This window comes from Chanos chanos, chromosome 14, assembly GCF_902362185.1.
Source record: "Chanos chanos chromosome 14, fChaCha1.1, whole genome shotgun sequence".
In the NCBI taxonomy this organism is placed as follows: Eukaryota; Metazoa; Chordata; class Actinopteri; order Gonorynchiformes; family Chanidae; genus Chanos; species Chanos chanos.
Window position 1 is genome coordinate 18,276,798 of NC_044508.1, and position 22,500 is coordinate 18,299,297.

Sequence of the window (22,500 nt, forward strand, 5' to 3'; positions counted from 1 at the left end):
TTAACAAAGTTTGTTTTTTATTTTGTATTTTGTATTGCTTTATCTGCATTAGCCTCTAAGGACTAATTAATTGGAGTTTCCCTCAGCCTTACTTAAGTTTGTGATGACAAGTTGTTTTTTTTTTTTCTTGGTTACACACTAAACAAGTGAGGATTTCAGAAATTCCAGAGTTACTAGACTACGTTTCTATGGAAACCTTTGCTGCTCATAACCGTAATCTATTTTTTGGGCATACACCGCATATTGATTTCATTCTCACAAATTAGTGTTATATCTACTGTATGGGTTGCAGTAAGTCTGGATTGAAGCTATTTTGTACTGTGTCAGAGTTATACAGGGAAGGTAGGTAGTAATTTCTTTGTTGATTGAAGTACACATCCTGTAGTGTAGTACATCACTCAGTGGTCCTATATTACGCAGTAATATCTGGAAGATGATGTCAAACAATTGAGATGGACTGAAAAAAATTAATTTTAATATGAATATAAAATTCATATCGTATGTTGCCCTCACACACACACGCACACGCACACATATACACGCACACACACACACACACACACACACACACACACACACGCACAGACACACACGAGCACACACACACACACACACGTGCCCACGCCCACGCCCACGCCTGTGCACACCCTCCCACACACTCACCTCTCTAACAAGTGTGTCTGTGTGCATTTGTTTACGTTTCAGAGGCAGCAGCTGAAATGTGGTGGAGCAGGAGGTTGCCCTGGTCCAAATGTCAGCTCCCTGCAGACCCCTGGGGACACAAACTTCTTCGCAAATGTTCTTGCTGTCCCCACCGTGGAGTTCACATCTGCTACAGCCCGCACAGCAAAGGTACCCAAACCTCTCCCAGCACACCAGAGGAGCTGTCTTTGTGGTAGACTGTTCATTGCTGAAGTGATTGTGTAGGCAAATTCCATTCACCGCAACTTGGGGAGAATAGTCCAACAAACATTTTCATTCCAGTGACAGAAATGTACTGATAAACTTGCTCATAAACTCATATATGACCTCGTATACAGTATTCTTACGGTGAGCTGAGTCTCTCATTAAATTATTTTTCACTCTGTCGGAGATGATTCGCCTCTGGAGGGACATTTTGGGGATTACATCCCTTGTATTCGGGCACTCCGGCAGTAAATCCTCATGCTTAGAGTTTGAACCCACAACCCAACAACCACTAAGGTGTTTCCCCTGGCATTACTGCCTTACTACTACCATGCCATTTACAACCCATTCTTAATGCATTCTGTCTTTCCCTAAATATCGTATACTGCTGTTACTTAGAATATGAGTATTCAGATCTATGAGTATTCATTTAGATAAGAATAAAAAAGAATAAAGAATATAAACATTCATATATGATATATTCCAGCTCCACACATTCACACAGATGTAGTCTTGAGTTCCTGCAGGTTCTTTTTTGAATGATCAAAGATTAAAGTTTTTTTTTTGTTTTTTTTTTTTCCTGTCCTTTTCTGTTGGTGGATGGGTGAATGCGATGGTACAAATTTGCTACCACATCTGCAACAGAAAAAAAATCAATGAATCAAATCAGTTTTGGCATGCTGAAAGACCTGTGGCTAGAAGTCTTTATTCTAACCACAGCTCTCGGGATTGCAAAGGACTTAACTGTCGAGACGGCTGGATTCCCTTTTGTTAATTTGAGGTTTTGTGCCTCCAGACTTTTATGTTAGACAATGAGAAGTTGGATATGACTGTTTTTTTGTGTGTGTGTGTGTGTTTTTTTTAACTGTAGTGATGACAAGATGTTGAAAAGCACCATCTGTTCTGTGGCCGGGATAGCTTTGTATTTGACAACAGTGTGGCCTCCCACAAATTTGTCCACTTGTTCAGCATCTGCTTGCTTGTCTCTCTCTGTCTCACATACACCACATACATACATCCATATACACACACACGCACTCACACACGTACACACACAATAAAACACCCAGCTGTGGATACAGGCTCTTGCCGTACACCTTACTCAGATTGTTCAGTTTTGACTGACACCATGGAGATGTCCTCATTTCCAGACAGTCTTATACTTAAATTCTCCCCTCCCTGTGGGGTCGGTACTTTCATTCATCACATTCAGTTACATTGTACCCAACCATTACCACCAAATCTCCTCATCCATGTGAGGACCATGTTATTTTAACAGTCTGTAGGCCTTGCTCTCCTCTCTTTATTTAGACTTTCAGTGCATCACTCTACAAATGGGAAATTCCAACCGTGCTTTTACTCTCAGAAAGCAGACATGACTAATGACAGAATTCTTCCACAGGTGTTTTAATCTGGGATTATATGGCATAAAAACAAATGTTGTGACATTGATCGTGTTAGCTACATACGCATGTGGCAAAACCTTTTTAAGTGAGCTAGTGTTCTGGACAGTTAGTAGATTGAAAATAGTTTGTTCCAAGGCCCTCGGTAATAGAAAGTGTGGTACACTGAGTTTAAGATTGCTTGATTGCTTGCAAGTATCATTTTTTAAGCTCCGTGTCCTGCTGGGTTATGACAGTGGGCCTGTTACGTTTTGAAATGAAGGTTGAAATACATAGTACACAGCAGCTATATTTCTGAGCTGTGTACGGCACAGTCTTCTGTTAAACACTGGACATAATGAAAGTGTAGCACATTCAGGGCCAATGGCAAATTGTACTGCTTTATCTTGAATGAATGTTGAGACGGAACACGCACGCACGTGTGTCTATCTTCAGTGTTATTCCACTTTTCACCGGGCTGCTGTCACTACGGCCTTGTCCCTTTTGAAAATGACCACGACGCTCATGAAAACGCATACGGTGCATTTTCTCCTACCTCCAGAAAAGAAAAACAAGCAAAAAAAAACCCCACGAAACTCAGCGACGCGGAAGTAAAGAGATGCGCTAGAAGGGGCACTTTGACCAGACAAACATGGTTTAATTATGTGGAAAGGATGGATGGATGGAGAGAGAATGACAGGTACGGGGTAGGTCTCGGAGGGGCCTGGCCAGACCAGACGGGAAGTCGAGAGGTGGAAAAATGATGAAGGGAGAGACAGCGCCTTAACGAGGTCACAACCATCCGTCCTGCTGAGAGAGAACATATGCAGAGGACAGGAGATGCCTCCTTGAGCACAAGAAAGAGTCAGCTCCCCGTTTATTTTACCGAGGAGATGTCAAGGGACAGCTAGTACTCTGCACAGTGGGTAATGTGTCCTACTGTATTAAGTTTTTAAACTGTTTACTTTTGTTTTGTTTTGTTTTAGTAGAAACAGAATAGATATGTCTGATGAGATAGAGGTGGGCTGCGGTGGTTGGTTGTTGTTGTTATTTTTGTTTTTGTTTTTGTTTTTGTTTTCCAGAAATGATAGTCGGTGTAATACAAACACACGGGAAGCATATTGTTCTTTACTTTGTTCTTAAGTACTCAGCGCTTGAATCAAATTTTGTCCCTAGGAACACGTTTTGTTTCTTTTCAAAGGCAAAACAACAAACCAATATTGAGAACCACCAGTTTTTTTCTGATATTATGATTGAGAGAACATCAATGGCCAGCCTATCTCTCAGAACTTGTTTGCCTAAGCACTGCATTATCTACCTTTGCATTCCTGTAGGAGATGGCTGGGATATCAAACCAAAGACAAAGTGCTGTTTAAAAATCAAAGTTTTGCTGTTTCTTGTCATTTTATGGTTTGAGGGACAACTTAAAGAGTTCTGAGATTTTTCATTTAGTAGAAGAGACATTAGTGTTTAAGGACAGAAAATATAGCATCAGGAAGATACCACTTAGCTCATGTTAGCAAGAGGAAGAAAAGGCTGCTTCCTTAGTCAAGCAGGTGAAAAAAAATATATCAAATAATAACCAAAAATGTAAAATTTTCTCATAACTGCAGGGTGTATCAAAATGTTGTAAAGTAATACTGTACTGTAGTACAATACTGTACCAGTGCCTATTTATTTTTCTGCCAGAGAAAAGACATAGTGATATCTGACAGTTTTTCACTGGATTGCCATGTATTTACCACAAAGGATATTTCTCTGCTTTATCTTACCTGCTGTACAAACCAGACAGAATGCATTAAATTGTTTTCTTTCTTTCCTTCTTTCTTTTTTTTTTTTACTTCTCTCTCTCTCTCTCTCTCTCTCTCTCACTCTTTCTCTCTCTCACACACACACATACACACACACACAGAAGTCTGTGGAGAAGTTCATAAGCAATGCTATTTTTCTTCTCTCTTCACTCAGTGAACATTGGATCTGGTGCTGTGGGGACTCCATACTCGTGTGTGCATCTGTCTTGTCCTCTCCTCATGCCTGGCTAAGCATTGGCTGTGCAATACTGGTGTGCCTTAAACTGTGAAAGTAACCTTTTCCTGGCATTCAACCCATCACACTGAATTAGAGCTAGGGGACGTTAGTGTGTTTGGGAACTGCTTCTCATGGCTAGATCTGCACAACAGCACAGGACTAGCAGGCAGCTCCAGGAGCCTTCGCAGTCAAAGCCTTTGGATTCAAAATGACACACTTGCTTCAAGGATTGTTGTACTGTCATAATTTTTGCATGTGTTTCTGTAGCAGGGCTGTATGTGAATGCATGCGGTCATGTGCATGGGTATGTGTGTGCTTGTCTGCACGTGTGTTTGTGGAATCTGCAACTGGTGACCTAGCCTAAAGCGACTGCTCTGATTTTTACCGCAACGTGTTATTCTTAAACGTGACTTCTTTTCAATTTGAGATTGATTTTAACATCAGAGATTTAATTTAATATTCATTCACAGTCAAAATGTATTATTTAATCAATGTCAAAGTCCTAAGTTTGAGGAGTAAAACAAGAGTAATTTTACATTTGATTTAATTTATCCTCTCTTATTCTTGTAAAATGACTGAATTCTTTTTTTTTTTTTTTGCATGTTTTATTTTGGCCTTCTTTTAGTTTAGAGGTGAAGGTGTTTCTGGTCTGTGAATATCCTTTACCACGAAAAACTCTAAGTTAATGCAAAGTGACAGAGCAGAGAATGTGCTTGGTCACGTGTTACCACCAACTCTCCCTTCTCCAGATGGCCTCCACATAGCAACTTACTTTCCAGCCTTTGGAACCCAGGGTCAGAATTGATTACCAGTTTAGACAGGTGTCTAACTGCACTAAAATCAGTCACTTCCAAGTTTACACTTGAGGCCTTTTTCCAAATGCGTGTGGGTTCTTTTTTTTGGTTTTTTTTTGTCTCCTTGCTTCACTTATGCAAATACATTATCCTACCCTTGAAAGTCAGGAGTATTTCCTTGGCCGCGTGCAGGCTGGCATGTTCAGGTTTTCTGGCCTGAGGTGCTACACTAGAGTGTGCAAGGCTAATCTAATTAGCAGTGTGAAGTAGCTGCATCTGGATGCTGGAAATTCATTGGCCCCCAATGCCTTCAGATCAGATGGCAACTCCATCCGTTGGTGCCCTGCGTTGAATTGACAGCTCAGTCAGGCTGGTCCCAGCCAGTCATGTTCTACCATCTGGCTTTTACCAGATGAAAGTGACCCCGTTTTTGGTGGGAAGAGAGGTCTTACAGAGAGTGAAATACAGGTGTGTGGGTTGTTATTTTTTTTTTTCAGCTTGAGTTGTTAGCAAAACACCACTGCCCAAATCGCTTTTCATCGATTTAAATTCTATATTAAGTCTGTTTAGTTACAATTTGTGTTCCAGCAAAGGGTATTCTGTTTGTTCGGATATTCTGTTATTCTGTTTGGAGAAGAAGTTCTGTTTTGGGGGGTTTGTTTATTTATTTTTCTTTTTTTTTTCTTTTTTTTTTTTTTTTTGAAGACCTAGCTTCTTGCTGCCTGTGCTAGATAGTTGAATCAATTAATGAACACCAAGGGACTTGACTAAATGAAGGCACAATCACAAAGACATGAAGCAATTCATTATGAGACTGGGAACTTAATGTTTAATCGAAGAACAATCAAAGAGACTTTGGATGTTTTGGAATTGCACAGACAATAAATCTTTTATTTGCTAGGCGCCAAATCTAAAACACCATTAAAATAAATTAATAAATAAGTAAATAAATAAAAATTAAAAAAAAAGAATGATGAAAACAGATTTAAAAAAAATTGCTTAAATACTAAATTATATGACAAAGATAATCACTTAGCAACAGCATATTCTAAAACTTTTTGCATATCTAGTCCTGACAAAACAATGAAAACGATTACGAGCTTGTTTTGTCTGCTGTGCCTAATGACACGAAAGTAAAAACAAACAAACCAAAAAAAAAAATGAATGCGTTTTTTCCATCTTGTCCTCATTTCTCGACAAGGTCTTGCATGTCTTGAAGGGTTGTCAAACAAACCCAAGCCTTTTTTTCCCCCTGCTAAATTAGGCTTTTTTTTTTTTCTTTCATCTAAAAATGTATTTCTTTCATTTTACTCTGCCTTAAATTTGGACCATGTACGGAAATGAAAATGGAACTCCGGTGGGAAAATGAATTCTCTGGAGAAATAAAATGAAACATTAACCTCTACCATTTATAAAGGCGAGCTAAAATGGAGGAGTGCAGAAAATGCACTCTTTCCTCTTCAATTCAAAGAAAAACCAACCCATAACTATGTCCTTTCTACGTCCTATTTTTTCATGAAATAGTCTGTGTTTTGTTTTTTTTTGTTTTGTTGTATTTTTTTACTCATGTTTATTGTCTGGATTTTGGCCCTGGAGTAATTTCATGTACTTGTCCCAAACTCTGACATTTTGATTTGTGGAACATATTTCCTCTCTCTGGATGTGAACCTTAACCTCAGGGGTCATCAAGCAAGCTACACGGCTATGCTGGCTCAGTGAGCAATGTGCTTCATTCTTAGCACAAATTTGGACAGATGTATTCATGTTTTGGACAGGAATTCAGTCAACGTTGACTTCATCAGCTGTAAAGAGTCACTCACATTTGTTTTCATGGCTGAAATGAAAACGAAACGTTTATGTAAGTCTGCCACGTTCTCTTTTTTCTTTTTCTTTTTTTTCATTAAGCTGTAGCACCGATGCTATGACCGTGAAAATGTGAGCTACGACGGCTTTGAGATCACATTCAGAGATGTCGGAGCTTGTTTGGGAGCTGGAGACAGAGATCATCATTCTGTCTATTTGTGATTGCCGTACAACTTCATAACAGTGCTGAGCAGATGTAGCATCTGGTCGGCAACAGTGAGTTAGCTGAGGCAAAGCTTCTCCCAACCCAGATCAACCTGAACATCTGCTGAGGGGGAAAAGCTACAGGCTGGATGCTAATCGCCCTGGCTTGTTTATCTTTGCGAAAGGCAGCAAACCCTGGGGATCTCTGTCCCTAAAGGATCTCTCTCTCTCTCTCTCTCTCTCTCTCTCTCTCTCTCTCTCTCTCTCTCTCTCTCTCTCTCTCTCTCTCTTTCTTTCTCTCTTGGTTTTCTGGATGTCTCCCAGTAGCTCAGGGGTCAAATCCCCTTCCTCACTTCACCCCACACACTCAATGTTACCTCTATTACATGTTTCGAATCATTACGCACACCTTTCATTATGATGCTATAACACCACACACCATGGATTCACTCAAAACGATAATCATTAAACTAGTCTTCTGTGTGGTCACACATGTAGGTGGACTTCAATATGGGCTGTGAAGTAAACCATTAACACCCTTAACAGTATACTAAATGTGTGAAAAAATGCTCAAAGGAAGAAATGGTGTACAGCCCAAGGATTTTCAATGCACTCTCATAGTCATAGGTTTAAATATGTTATTGATGATAAATATGTTAAGGCACTTGACACAGTAAAGCAATAGGCAGATAAATGAACTCACTGGTTTGGTTTGGCTTGGTTGGTTGGTTGGTTGGTTTTAGCCATACAGACATAAACAGTCTGTGGACAGAAACACAGAGTGTCTCATTGTTGTAGCTATTCCAGTGGAGACCAGCATTAGTCTAACTCAGCTCATCTCTAAAGGTTTGAACAGCAGGAGCACTCCCAAACCTAGCAATGGCACTGAAATGTATACAACACCTGCAGCCGCTATTGATCTGAAGTTCTCCAGTGTTTGTCTGCGCTAGTGATGCAAAAGGGCTGCCAACACATCAGCTCATCTTCAGGCCTCCCGGGGACCAATCAGATAGCTGCCACTGAGAGGAAGTGTGGAAGAACACAGAAGAGATCATCGAGCCATTTTCCCACTGTTTCTCTGCCTAATCACCTACTTAAGCCGTCCAAGCCTGTCCACAGCAGTCCGTCTGCTCATCACAGACAACCCACAAATGGACAAACACGTCGATTAAAAGCAGAATAAACCGCCAAAACTGCTTAACTGAAAAGCAGCATTTTGACACTGCCATAAAATGCTCTAAGACCTGTTGTAAGCAATTACGTGTCCCTTACGATGCCTCGTTAGGAGCCGTTTGGTAACTGGAAATCTGGTAATTAGATTTCATTAGCGGAAAACTGACGCTACTGGAAAGTTTTCATGCAGAGGTACTTATCATTTTGTGTTTATAGTAAAGGAGTGTAAAATAGTGATCCAAACTTAGCGAGCTAAAATCAAGGGGGCATGCATTCAATTTCCAACAGTCAACATTGTGTTTCACAATAAATATGTTTCAAAGTAAGATGCCCTTGGCTACTGTGGAAACCAGCGATGTTTTGTTTTGATCCGTTTAAAATTACTTTGAAAAACAGTTTAACCTTAATCAAATTACGCCAAGTACGCCAACACGTTTAAATGTTTATCAGCTCAACATCTTTAGAGGTTCATCACACTCTGAAATCCCCTGTTTACTTTGTGGAATGAGCAGCCTCAGCTGCATGGGGGAAAACAGAGCCAAGACGATGATCTGGTAATGAATTTTTCTCCAGTAGTTTTAACGCAGACATATAATTCACAATCTAGAGCCCTTTTCACAGGGAAAAGATTACTTGTTTAGAGTCACCCAGACCCAGCTTTTCAGTTTGTTATGTTATCTCTTCACTCTGTTTTCATGGTTATCCCAGCTGGCTTTCTTTTTTTTTGCACATATTTTTCCCTTGCTTACACTTACTCTAGTGACTCTGGCTTCCAAAACGGCTCTCAATAGCAGCCGTTTCCTCGCTGAACTTTCGGTGACAATACCTCCATGGTGAACCCAGACTTTCTTCCTTTTTCCTTTGAGAACTTGTTTTTTTTTTTTTTTTTTTTTTAATTGTTTCTCTGTGTTGTGGAATCCTTATTTCACTTCTAACCGGAGGCATTAAGTTTCTGTTTGAGCTCTGTGGTTGATTAAATTACTGATAGCGCCATGAAACGACAGCTGATCCCCGCCTGGCACCGCGCTTTAGCACCTCTGATTATCCCTCTTTCATTGTGGATGAATATTCATGCGCGTGTTGCCAACAATAGACCATTAGTTCTGGTTGTGGGAAAATAATGTCGAGCTAAACGGCTCAGAGCGCTTCGTTGTGAGAGTATCCCGTGCTTCAAAGCCAGACGTTTTTTTTTTTTCCTTTTCTTTTTCTTTTCTTTTTTTTTTTTTTTTTTTAACAAGTGGGCTGATCTATAGCTTCATGCTGATTACTCTATTCAAAGCATCATTTTCCAGCTTACATAAACAGTGTGTGTCTTGCTTTCCAGGACTGAGAGACTGTTATTCTTTCTCTGTGCTCCCACTAGCAGTCAGTAATTCTATTTGGCAATGGCTCTTTGAGACACGTAGCACACACCCCCTCCACCCCCCCCCACCCCCCGTCCCCCCCGGTCCCTCCAACTCCCCCAGCCTCCCTCACCAGTGGGGACTGGAACTCCCAACCATTGCCCTCAAAATCTTCAACATTAGCAATTGTGATAAGCACATTCATTCTTCTCTTGGTGTAATTTATGAAAAAAAAAAAGAAAGAGGAGCATGCAGGCGTTGAGGAGGGACGCTTTGAGGACATGACTGTGCTTATCACTGTATGAAAGACTCGTGCTCGTATTCATATGTGTTGAGTTGGAGGCACATTTCAGTCGTATGTGTTGAGTTGGAGGTACATTTCAGTCGTATGTGTTGAGTTGGAGGTACATTTCAGTCGTATGTGTTGGGTTGGAGGTACATTTCAGTCGTATGTGTTGAGTTGGAGGCACATTTCAGTCGTATGTGTTGAGTTGGAGGTACATTTCAGTCGTATGTGTTGAGTTGGAGGTACCATGCCACCACTCAAGGTGTCCAACTTCCAGTGTTCATTTGAATTTGGGGATTTAGAGTGTTGGCTTCTAATCGTCTAACCTGTTGATCATCCTTTGGTTGCACATTCAGTTTGATATCTACATGGATGAATTTGTGTTGCTTTAAAGTAAAAAAAAATGAATTGGGAAACATTTAATCTTACAAGGGTTTTAAACTGGAATGTCAGATTGTTTGGCTTGATATACCACCAGTGATATAGCTACTGTAAATTTTCTTTCTTTCTTTCTTTCTTTCTTTCTTTCTTTCTTTCTTTCTTTCTTTCTTTCTTTCTTTCTTTCTATTTCCCCTCCTATTATATTGCAGTCCAATAGCAGCAGTGCAGTTCAATCTTTAGAGACTGAATTGGAGCCGTATTTCTGATGGCACAGATGCGGCAGCTGTAAAGCTAGGATTGTTGGACAGAATAAGCTTGTAGCAAATATCCTGAGGTGAACCCCATGGTCTCCGTCTTTTGTAGTCAAGTGAAGCCAATCCACCTGCCTGTGGAGGTAACCAAGAATGACATTCTCCATTCAGGGTCACCCATAGGTGCTGTAGGGCTTACGATAATGTCTTTTTCCTGTTCCCAATTCAAGGCTCATGTGTTTATTCATCTAAAGCGGTTATATGCACTCGAAGATCTGAAGAAAACAATATGTTTATCCTCAAAAAGGTGGAGAAGAGTCAAGCTCTGATCCATTTGTGAGTAAACGTTTACAAAAAGAATGAAAAATGTGGGAAAATAGCTTCTGATGTACGATAACACTGTTCACATATTCTAATGCTTTTACAGAAAATATCTCCTGCGTGTTCTTGTTGTTGTTGTTGTTGTTCTTCTTCTTGTTCTTGTTCTTGTTGTTGATGCTGCTATCATAGATGTTGCTGTGGTCAGTTAGTGAACGTGTGTTTCAGCTGATTAACCCTGCTTGCTGAGCCCTGCTGAGATGTTTAAGTAACAAGTCCTCTATGAGTCGCTGCGCTCAAAAAACATCAACTTGTGTACTTCAAAACAGATGAAAAATCGTTTTCTATACTGCAGTAGCGCATCTAATACCTCCAGTCTTTCTCAGTGAACTTGCCTTTGTTGGGTTACTTTACATGACCGCTACAAACTCAGAGTGTAAAAAAAGAGGGGAAAAAAGCTATCATTCTTTGGCACTTCACAGACGCACAGGTTCTGTTTTTATTACTTTTCTTTTTCCTTTTTTTTTTTTTTGCTCCTAAAAGCCCTTGGGCTCATGTTGTCTGCTACACTCTGCAGGATAGGATATTCCTGAAAAATAATCAATGCCTTCGCTTTCAAGTGTGCGTGAGTGGAGTGTGTGTCTGTGTGTGTATGCATGTGTGTGAGGTGTGTGCATTGGTGTCTTTGTGTATGTGTGTGTGTGTGTGTGTGCATGTTTGTGTGTATGTCTGTGTTTGTGAGCACAGACTCCATCCTTGTCACTGTAGTCTCCAGCTTGGTGTCACCCTGGTTGAGAAACACCACCTCTATCATTCTACCTGACAGTGCATGCTGCCATCAGGGAAGGAGGGAGAGAAAAAGAGAAAGAAAGAGAAACTGGGAGTGAGACAGAAGGGCCCTTGGTTTTAACCCCCAGACAGTGAGTCATAGCTGTAGTGACTCACACATGCCTCTAACACTGCTCTCAGATGGCCAGTCAGACGACACTAGCTCATCTCTTGTTTTGGTTAGCCTTTTTTGTCCCTGGCTCTTTTAGACTTGACTTCTCTGCTCAGCTCCTCTGTCAAACTGTGAAATCAGACTTCAAGGTTAAGTAATACTGATGAGAGACAGCATTAAAATATTTGTCTAATTAAAAAAAGAAAGAAAGAAAGAAAGAAAGAGATTTTCATTTAAAATGACCTTTCAAGTGGAGGTGAGCAGGTCTTGAAACCAACACGCACCCACCAATCACCAATTAGACTGTTTAACATTTGGTGGTGGCAGGTGACTCTGTCAGCTTTACCATTCACATCTGTGGCCAGAATGAACTCTTTCTGAAAGCATCACTGTTTTTGCTCTCTTCTGTTACAGAAGCCGTCTTGGCAGGACTACTTCATCCACAAATGATTTGTTTTACATGTGTACCAGGCTGCCGAAAACAGCTCAAGCTTTTGAAAACCACAAACAACAGTAGCTGCTGAGAAGCGGGAGTGAACACGCTCTGTAGACAATGGCTAATATTGATCCTGCATTTGATTTACAGGGATATGCTACACCAAGAAAAGGAAAAAGAAAATGTTTCAAAATTAGAAATAGAATGCAGTCTACTTTCAAAAGTTCTTGGATGCTAATAAAAGTCTGCCTTGTTTTTTTTTTTGTTTTTTTTTTACGAATGTACTTAGAAGATGCCTTGCACATTTTAAAGGCTTTACATACCTTCTGTCTTTCTTTTAAAAACAGGCTGCAGGTTTTCTCCCTGAGGTCTTCTATCCCTCTGAACCAGGGGCAGGAGAGATGTTGGATCCGTCTTTCAGACTTCATCAGACTGTTGCCAAGGTAAGTTCATCATGTGTCTCTTCAGTCATTCTCCGCCGTGTAGTTTTTTTTTTTTTAGTAATGCCTATGAATGCAAAATACGTTGTAAATGTAGTTACTAGACGTTATGAACCCTTAATGCAGATGTATAATGCCTGCATAGCACGTCTTAATGCTGACATAGGAAATCATTGGTGGTCAAAATGACACCAAAACTAGGATATCAAAAGATACCAAAAGACATTTATAAGGCTATACAGTGTCTGAATCCCACATTATTAGGCACTGATATTGCTGGAGTTACCACATCAACACTTAATGAATGAAATGTAACAACACGTAATGTTTGTTATGAAGGCATCAACAAATAATATGTTAGCTATTCTAACATGTTATGACTCATAACCTTTCACTATAAGCTGTTATAACACGTGCATGCCTCTGAGTCTTTTGTAAATTTTATTAAAATGGATTAAGTGTACAGAATGCATAATCCATCATACATGCAGGTTCTGTTATAATGTCAAATCCATGTAGTTATGAGAAAACATGACTTACTGGTTATGGATTCCAGTGTCATTGCTATAATACATTACACTTTATGATACATTGTTATATATAAGGTGTTTATGACAGTTTTATACTGTCTCGTCCGTGCATTTAGGTTTGGTTTGAAGTACGTAGTCACCAGCTTATTAATTTGTGTCGGCGACGTGAAAGTGTAACTTTGATTGGGGTTGGCAGAGAACGTGGCGGGGGACGTCAGCTGCTTCTTCTCGTTTATTTCTTTATTTATCTGTCACTTTTCCCTCTCTCTCTCTCTCTCTCTCTCTCTCTCTCTCCCTGCCAGACTGTTTATCCAGCCACACGCAGCTTGTGGCACACGTGCGTTTGGTTAGAATGATATACGCTGCACATTCTTCTCAATGTTCTTTTTTGCTCTATTTTTATGCAAAAGAGTTATATTAGGTCTGAATTTCTCTCTCCCAGGATTCAACACTGCTCCCAGACTACCATTCATCTTCTGAGATGTGCACATATTTTTGGATCAAATATGTCAAACTGATGTGTGGTTAGAAAACAGGGAGTGAGGGGGGAGGGGGGGGGCGTTGAGTATTGCTGCAATTTATAGGGTCCTCTCTGTTTGTCTCCCCGACTTTTTTTTTTCTTTTTCGGCTCTTCACATTCATTAAAAAAAGAAAAAGAAAAAGATGCGTATCGCTGAATAATACCACACACAGAACAGAGAGGCAGAAGAGGGTGCTTGCTTTCAGTTCACTGTTCAGAGACGTGCCACGAGAAAAAAAACAAAAAAACACACACACACAAACAACAAGGTTGCTTTGGGAACAGTAATCAAAACAAATTAAAACAAACTTTAGCTGTGACTCGCTCAGACTTTCCTTTGTTGCTTTATGTCTGTCTTTGAAGTTTGTATGAGTATTATGTTCTGAATAGCAAGATAAAAAAAAACAAAAAAAAAAAAACAACTCTAGCTGTACTTGTACCACCATTGGGACATCCACGCGTGCGCGCACACACACACGCACGCACACACACACACATACAGACACACACACACACACACGCACACACACACACGCACACACACACACATACAGACACACAAGACTGAAACTTTGGATGCCTATCTTCAGGCCTGCACAGTTGACTGGTCAGTTCTTTTCTCCTCTAACCCTGACCCTCTGGCTATACAAGAGCCTGCATGTTTGAGTAAATGTGTGTGTGTGTGTGTGTGTGTGTGTGTGTGTGTGTGTGTGTCTGTGTGTGTGTGTCTGTGTGTGTGCACGTGCGTGTGTGTGTGTGCGTGTGTGCGCGCTCGTGTGTGTGTGTGTGCGTGCGCGTGTGAGTGAGTGAGTAGGTCCAGAAGCTTTGTCCACAACTTAGTCATGTCATTTCATTAAACACTGCTTCTCTCACAGACACTGATTGCTTGGCTAAAGGCGGAAACTTGACAGGTCATTTTTCACACAACCTGAAGCGTGCATTTAGGTAGTAAGTAAACTTACAAAGATCAACACAACAAAACAACGACAACAACAACTAAAAGGAATATTAATGAAGATTAAAGAAATAGAATAGGAAGGGATTTTTTTTAAACACAGTTCTTCATCCTTGATACTGACAGTTTGAAGATGAATTTTCTGCATTCTTATCTGAGTCAAACTCTTACTGTTAAGGGCCAGACATTACACTAACTGGTACAAACAGAAGGAGAAAAAGAGAGAGAGAGAGAGAGAGAGAGAGAGAGAGAGAGAGAGAGAGAAATGTACAACAATGGCCAATCCAGCACCAGACAAATCTAAGTGTCTTTTCAATGTCTCTCATGTCACAGTCACATTTTTAAATGCTAATATGTGTGTCAGATTTAAGCACTTCCAATAGTTGTTCCAAAAGTTCTTGGAAAGATGTTGAAGTGCATGTGAGGCAAAAGAGAAAAGAGTAGAAAAAGAAAAAAAAATCAGGCATGAGTTTGATCTAGAATTCAAGGAGCAGAATTGGAAGTGTCAAAACATCATATTTCATAGCGGCACAATGGACAGTGGATAGAGAAACTTTTTGAATAATAAAGAGGGGGGGGGGAGAAAATATACACAGAGAGAGAGAGAGAGAGAGAGAGAGAGAGAGAGAGAGTAGGGTATTGAAAATTCTTTGAAAAGACAGAACTGTCTTATCAGGGGACGTCTCCTCCTCTCCTGGGATTGAACAGAATGGGGTACCCAGCTGCCTCAGCCCCACAGAGAGAGATTGAGAACAGAGCAGAGGATAGAGCAGGGGGGAGGAAAATCACTCTGAAGTACAGAAAATGCCGGAACGTACACCTCTTACACGATGGAAACCACTATACACAACGTACAAGGGGATGTATATACAGAGTATCTGTAATTTATAAATGTATATTATTTTCAGTTGCATCTGTAAAAAAAAAAAAAAAATCCTATTCAGTGGACGCCAGGTTACACCAAGTTGAAAAGAAGAAGTCATAGCGTCTGCCTGTATTTAATGTATCATAGAAATTCTCTGGAGTGGAACTGGCTCATCACCTACAAACATCCATATATGAAACCTGTCATTCATTCATATGTTGTTAAAATTTCATATGTGGTTTGAATGGTTTCTCTCACACTGACTCACTCACTGTCTCACATCCACCGTATGTGTATATATATATATGTGTGTGTGTGTGTGTGTGCGTGTATGATTTTTTGCAGTGTGAATACACATAGTCATCTGTTTTTTCTTATGAAAGAGTAAATATGTTGCCATCTATTCTAAATGTGTCACACAGGGCGAAAAAAGTAATAATAATAATAAAAAAGAGAAAGACACGTGGTCAAATCATAATCCGTGCACACGTCATGTGGCATAAACAGGTCTGATTTATTCTCTCCTATAGTCGACGCCGGTCCAGAACACAGTGTGTATTTACACACCTCCTCAGCCTCGTATGGGCGATCGAGAAAACAGCTCTGCTCTTACTGGACAGTGTGTATCATCGGATTCATTATCCCTCATATGATCTCTGAGCAGAGGCTGTAAGACCAGCCATATGCCATAGGATTGCTAGAGAATATTAACCCAAATGAGGCTGTTGGTACTCTGGAGAGTTTAGCTATCGCTCGTAAAGACTTAATGTACAAACCTGTGTTGATAAATACCAATAATTAAAAGGCTCGATTAGCACATTGATAATTAATTTCATACATGGATATGGGTGGCCGCAGGCTACTTTTCTAATGGAGGGTGGGTGTCAGAGATGAAATGATAGCAGTGTATTAATTAGCTGTGTGAATGTGTGTGTGTGTGTGTGCGCGCGCGTGCGCGCTGGCTCTGTGATTGGGTATGACTACAAATGAAGTCCCCAAGACTGAGTTAGTCGTGAAGGCAGACGGGTTTTACTTTTCCCCCTCATCTCTGAGGAGTCAGAGCACAGAACCCATGGACTCTTTCCTGCTCGGCACCAGCGGGGGGAGATGGGGAGATGGGGGCGGGGGGATGAGGACCTGAGGGAATTTTTTTTTTCACCCAGCCTCTCCCGGTCCCTCCGCTCGTTTTTCAAGTGGGCTTTGTGGCCGCAGCTGGGGAAAGGTGGCAGTCAGCACTCGGTGACTGGTTTTTTAAAAGAAGGGGGGGAACGCGCGTGGAAGTTTCGCTTCGCCTTGAGTTGGCACGGCGCGGCTGGCATCGATCACGCCGGGGCCCAAAACACACGGCCACTCCATCACCTTCCCCTCCGCCGCAAATCCCAACCGTTTCCTCTGAGCTACGCCGCCTCTGTACTGTCTCCAGAGAGAGTCACAGAAGAAAGGCTTATTTCTGCAAAGCCTCTGCATCCACATACATGAATGAATTACGTGAAAATGTGACCGAAGTGCAGGCGTCTCGTGTATCAAACTGCTGTATGAGTCCAAGAGGAATTCTATACAGATGGTCCGAAGCCTATAATACAGAGCTTTCATAAGATGTAGAGCTACAGTACACTAATTGGTAATTTACAGATTGTTTTGCTCATAGATATTCCCAATCATGTTAATAACTTTGAGTAAGCTTTTTTTCTTCCTCTTCTTCTTCTTCTTCTTCTTTGTATGTTGCACAGGTCTTCTTTTGATTGAAAGCTTTGAGAATTTCTCAAAACATCCCCAGAACCCTGTGTTGGTTGCCTCAGACATGAAGCTGTACCTGTAATATAATGCTATTTTTGTGGTCCCTAAACCTCAGATTTTCTGCAGTATCCTTTGACGGTTGTCAAATGGCTTTGTGTAAACTGGGATCTCCTGTTCTCAGCCCAGGGGCTTGATGACAGTTGTGATTATCAGAGAGTAGATCCCAGGATGTGAACGCTGAGTAAAACAGACTGAATGCCATGAAACCTCACTCTCAGTGAAGATTAGACTGATGGAGATGGACATCACTGAGGGAGAAAGAGGAAAACATAGCAGCAGCATCCCAACAAATCTTACAGCGCTCTAACAACACTTTGATATATCTCCAATTATTCTCTTTTCGTAGCTTTGTCTACTCAAGTAATCACTGAGGCGCTAATCCTAATGCCAGATGACACGTGCGTAAATTTATCTCTGAATTACATTTGCTCTTGGTGAAATTATGAAACAAACATACTCATTTAAGTACATTAGCCTATCTGAATTTATTCAGTAGGATTCTTTTAGAGCTGGGTGAGTGACTGAAACAGACTGGACTCAGATGCGTTGATGGACAGTTAGTAAGTATGTAAGGAACTTGTTAACCCAGAGAGTATAGTAGGAGTTGATGGAGTTGAGTGAAGGAAAAGCGAGAGACTGGTGGAGGTGTCTGTGTGTGTGTGTGTGTGTGTGTGTGTGTGTGTGTTTGGGGTGGGGGGGGGGGAGGGGCGTGTGGGGTGGAGGGTGAAGTGGAGGTGGAATTGGATGAGCTCACTGACAGAGATGGAGTCATCTCACACAGGGTGATGCTTTTAAAATGCACCTGCCACAGACTCCATGCTTCACTCTCCCTGGGAACTAGGACTGGGCCATGGAAAGAAAAAAAAACCCAAAAAAACAGGATGGATGTTGCAGGGAGAAGAAGAGCCTGTCAGGAAATGGTGGAAGAGGGGAAAGGGAGGAGGGAGACGGAGAGAGAGGGAGAGAGAGAGAGAGAGAGAGAGAGAGAGAGAGAGAGAGAGCACAATGCAGAATCCCAAGGCAGACTGTGCAATGTGTCAAACGGAAATGAACAGAGTCCCGGCGGTAGGCGAGGTGCCCCTGTATTGTACACAGACAGGCTGACTGACAGTGCTGGGATGCTGGGGAGGGAAAGGCAGAATCCTGGGGCAGTGTGAACACGGCAGCGGGAGGGCACTGGAAGTTGATGACTGTTTCTCCGGGGAAGGCTCACCTCAGATGCATCTCAATCAGCCATTCTCTGCCCCCTCATCAAAACTCATATACATATATATATATATATGTTACCACTTAAAGCCCCGCCAAACTAAGATTGGCTGTACATCAACTCAGACCTCTAAAGACAAACTTATACCTTGAAGGGCTTGTCAGGAATAAAGTGACAGAACACGTTTTGTTAGGAACGCGGCACGAAAATCTCTTTGTCCGAGAGTTCACTCTCTGTCAGTGCTTTTTGAATTGTTGGTTCCCTATTGTTGAGCTTTATTCGAGTTTGAGTTGTGACGTTTGGGCCTGTGATTATGAAAATAGGTCCTTTTGTTCTTGATAATTGTATTAATGTGAAGTGAAATAGTGAAAGGAAAGCTTTGTGGGTGAAAGCTCCTCTCAGTAATGATAAGAGGGCCAATTTTCCCAAAAATTACTCGTGAAGTCGGACAGATTTTGACATTTCTCGTGCAGAGCCTTGCCAAGCGAATGCTTTTGAAGTGGGTCTTAATTAAAGCCTCCAACCGAAGCAGCTGGCAGTTGAAACAGTGGTCACATGAAAAACTAAAACATGCATTCTCTTTGAAAGAATCCTACCACACCATCTCTAAAACTTTCTTATTCCAAATTCAGGCTCATCTCGCTTCTTCTCCCTCGACGGAAACACACACACACACACAAAAATAAAACTACATGAATTACCAAGGGAAAGCAGCAAACATGGTCACCGCCTTAAAGATTTACCAAAGCAGAATCTGCTTTCGAAAAAGATGATGTAAGCAGCACTGACAAAGTGCCATCTAGGTTTCTCGCCTCCAGGTAACAGCGTCCATGATGACTCTAGCGTGTTGCTGCTGGTAGCATCGCGAGGCGTGTTGAACAGATGTGGTGTCCGCGGCAAGGGACAGATGGGAAAGGTATGTGAACGGGACAGGCGCCATGATGGAGTAGCAGATTCTTCCATGCATAAAGCCTGTGTGTGTGTGTGTGTGTGTGTGTGTGTGTGTGTGTGCGCGTGTGTGTGTGTGTGTGTGTGAGTTGCGTTACTGCCCAAGTTTTCATTAGGAGAAAACCACCTTTCCCTGAGACTACCCCTCCAAATCACCTTTATGACACTGCTCCACAGACGGTTCCGTGAAGAACCAGGAAAAAGCCGATTTTTGTCATGCAATTTCCCTTTACGATACAATCGCTTCCAAAAATCACCTTTGATTATTGATGCAGAAATTAACTTATTGCATTCTGTTACGGATCTCTTCTACAAATTATATGCATTAATAACCATTCTTTAAAATGGCTTCACTATCTTTTTTTTAACTAACTGTGGTTACAAAGATGCATCTATTGTCTGTGTTTGGGATTCATTATGTGCACTCATCATACTGACAGCTATATTCTTGGTGAGATATTATTTTGGCTGCTTCTGTTTTGAATGACAGAGTTGCTCTGCACTGGGGTGTTACTTTGCTACTGTTTGTTTAGACAGGTGCAGTGAAGTATGGAGCCATGGAGTCTCTGGATCTCATATAAATAACCATTATTATGTGGAGGATATGGTATGCCGCCTTCATTAGAAGTTTGCTTAATGCTTACCGTTACTGTTATTGCAATGTTTCTGCTTGTTTTATAATTGGTCAGGAATGTGTGTACGTGTGTGTGTGTGTGTACGTGTGTGTGTGTGTGTGTGTGTGTGTGTGAGATATTATTTTCCCACCCACCTCAGATTTTCATTTAATGACCACAAACTATTAAGAGCTCATTGCACATGGTTCACAATAGCTTATAGCCGGGATGTGAATTGCACATGGTTCACAATAGCTTATAGCCGGGATGTGAATTGCACATGGTTCACAATAGCTTATAGCCGGGATGTGAATTGCACATGGTTCACAATAGCTTATAGCCGGGATGTGAATTGCATGTAGGGATATTTCTGGTAAAATATTGCCACCTCAGTTGTTATTTGTCATGTACTCGTTTCTGTTTTAAGTTAGTCCCATAAAAAATCTACAATGCACAAAAGCTGCTTTTCGCACTACACTCAGTGAACGGAGCAGCTAATCTCCTGCTATTCGACAAATGTAGAATGTTTCTGCATGAGCAAAAAATTGGCATCTTTTACCATCATTAAAGACCCAAATGCCAGCCTGGACCAATTTCAACAAGGTAGTCAATTTTCTCTCCTCATTAGCTATCATGCTATTGACACCAGACTGGGTGTATTAATCAGTTTTACAAATATAGAAAATATTATCACATTTAAAAGTCAGCCGCATATGCTTTCATTCATCTCCAAATTTGCGGCTGAAGTTACCTGAAATCTCATTAATATAAAGGAGCAACTCTCCCTAGAGGGTTTTTTTTTTCTTTCTTTCTTTTAAACGTACTGGTCAAAGCAAGTTCAACCTCACACAAGTGCTTAGAAGCCAGTTTGGCTTGGTGGACAAAGTTCATCACAGGACAGAAACCACTGAGCTGTTTTCACTGAAAAGTAGTTGGATACCCTTTTCTCAAACTGACTGATGGATCGTGATCCAAAGGAGCCGAGGGCTTACTTTCTCCTTCTAAAGCGAGAAGCCAAGGCTTTTGACAACTGAACTGTGACTGTGGTGATGCTTCTCAGTTACCTCACACACACACCCCCACCCTCTCCAAACCTCCAGCCTTCTTTCCAAGACACTTCCCGAAAACGAGAGAGTTCATCCTACGCTAATATATAACATGACGAGGTGTCAGGGAGTAATTTTCGCTGACACCTGGCGGGCTTAGCGCGCCGTTTTGATGGCGGTCTCTGTCGACGTGCTCCTTTATCACCGGGGTAACAAAACTGGCGTCTCATTGTATGAGAGCCGACATGCCATTGTAATGGAGGGCTGTAATTTGTCCGCAGATCGGGAGGCTGTCCGGGCGTCGCTCTCGCTCAGGCGTCCCCAGCCGCAGTCGAAAACTCACTGCTCATCCATCACGTCTGCTGATTAAAAAAAAAAAGGGAGCCTCGCTCACGACGCTGAAAAATTGAAAACTTAAAATCGAGACAAGATGACGTGTGAGGGAGTTCTCGCTTTTCTCTTTTTAAGGACGAATTTGCCTGTCACTTTCAGAGCTGTCTTTGTCTAGGCCGCTCCTCTTTCATCTGAATGTTTTATGGAAGTTGTATTAATTTGGATTTGATATGATGGGATCCTGTCTTTCTTGAGCAAACCAGGGTTTAAAGCCTGCTGAGTAAAGTTTCGGTCTTAGCTGGGCCAAAGGCACTGAAAGAACTACCAGCAGCATTTGAATCACACAGGGGACATTAAAACGGAGCATTTTTTAATTTAATTTAATTTATTTATTTTTACTTGTGGTGTTCAGATTATCTGGTTCGATGCCTCTATGGGCATAATGACATTTTCAGAAATGTCCTCGGTACATGACTGATTAATTTTGGTTATTGCTGCGTCAGTGGACAGTAGAGAATAGTCAGATATAAGCTATATGCTGAATGTTATGTTTAGAGGGTCGATCCAAAAGGCTGGAAGCAGGAATCTGAGAAAGGTTTGAATATTTTATGTCATATTGCATTTTCACGGGCATTTACAATTCGTGTGACCACAGCTGAACTCCAGGCGGAGTGACTGCTTTAGGCATGTTGTCATTCATCCATTCATTCATTCATCCATTCATTCATTCATTCATTCACTCATCTATTCACTCATTCATTCATGTGTCCAGACAGCCAATCAGTCAATCACTCATCTGTGTGTTCATTTGTTTGTTGATTTGTTCATTTATCTTTGTGCCAATGCACAAGGAAAAAAGCAGTTGGTGTTTTGTCGGTTTCTTTCAGCAGATGGATACTGAATGAGATGTAACTGAAAACCGTGTGTATCAACGTGCCTTTATTTTTACATTGGACGTAATAGAAACGGAGTGGTAGCTTGGCTTTAAGTAGAGGTAGCA

At 41.2% G+C, this 22,500-nt stretch overlaps 1 protein-coding gene across 1 annotated transcript in view; it reads left to right on the plus strand.

Moving 5' to 3' along the window:
- Positions 1–22,500, plus strand: part of naaladl2 (N-acetylated alpha-linked acidic dipeptidase like 2) — a 144,491-nt gene that overhangs the window by 103,216 nt on the left and 18,775 nt on the right. Inside the window, exons 9-10 of the mRNA XM_030791983.1 lie at positions 706–852; positions 12,593–12,688. Coding sequence (XP_030647843.1) covers positions 706–852; positions 12,593–12,688 — 243 coding nt within the window. The remainder of the gene's footprint in view (positions 1–705; positions 853–12,592; positions 12,689–22,500) is intronic.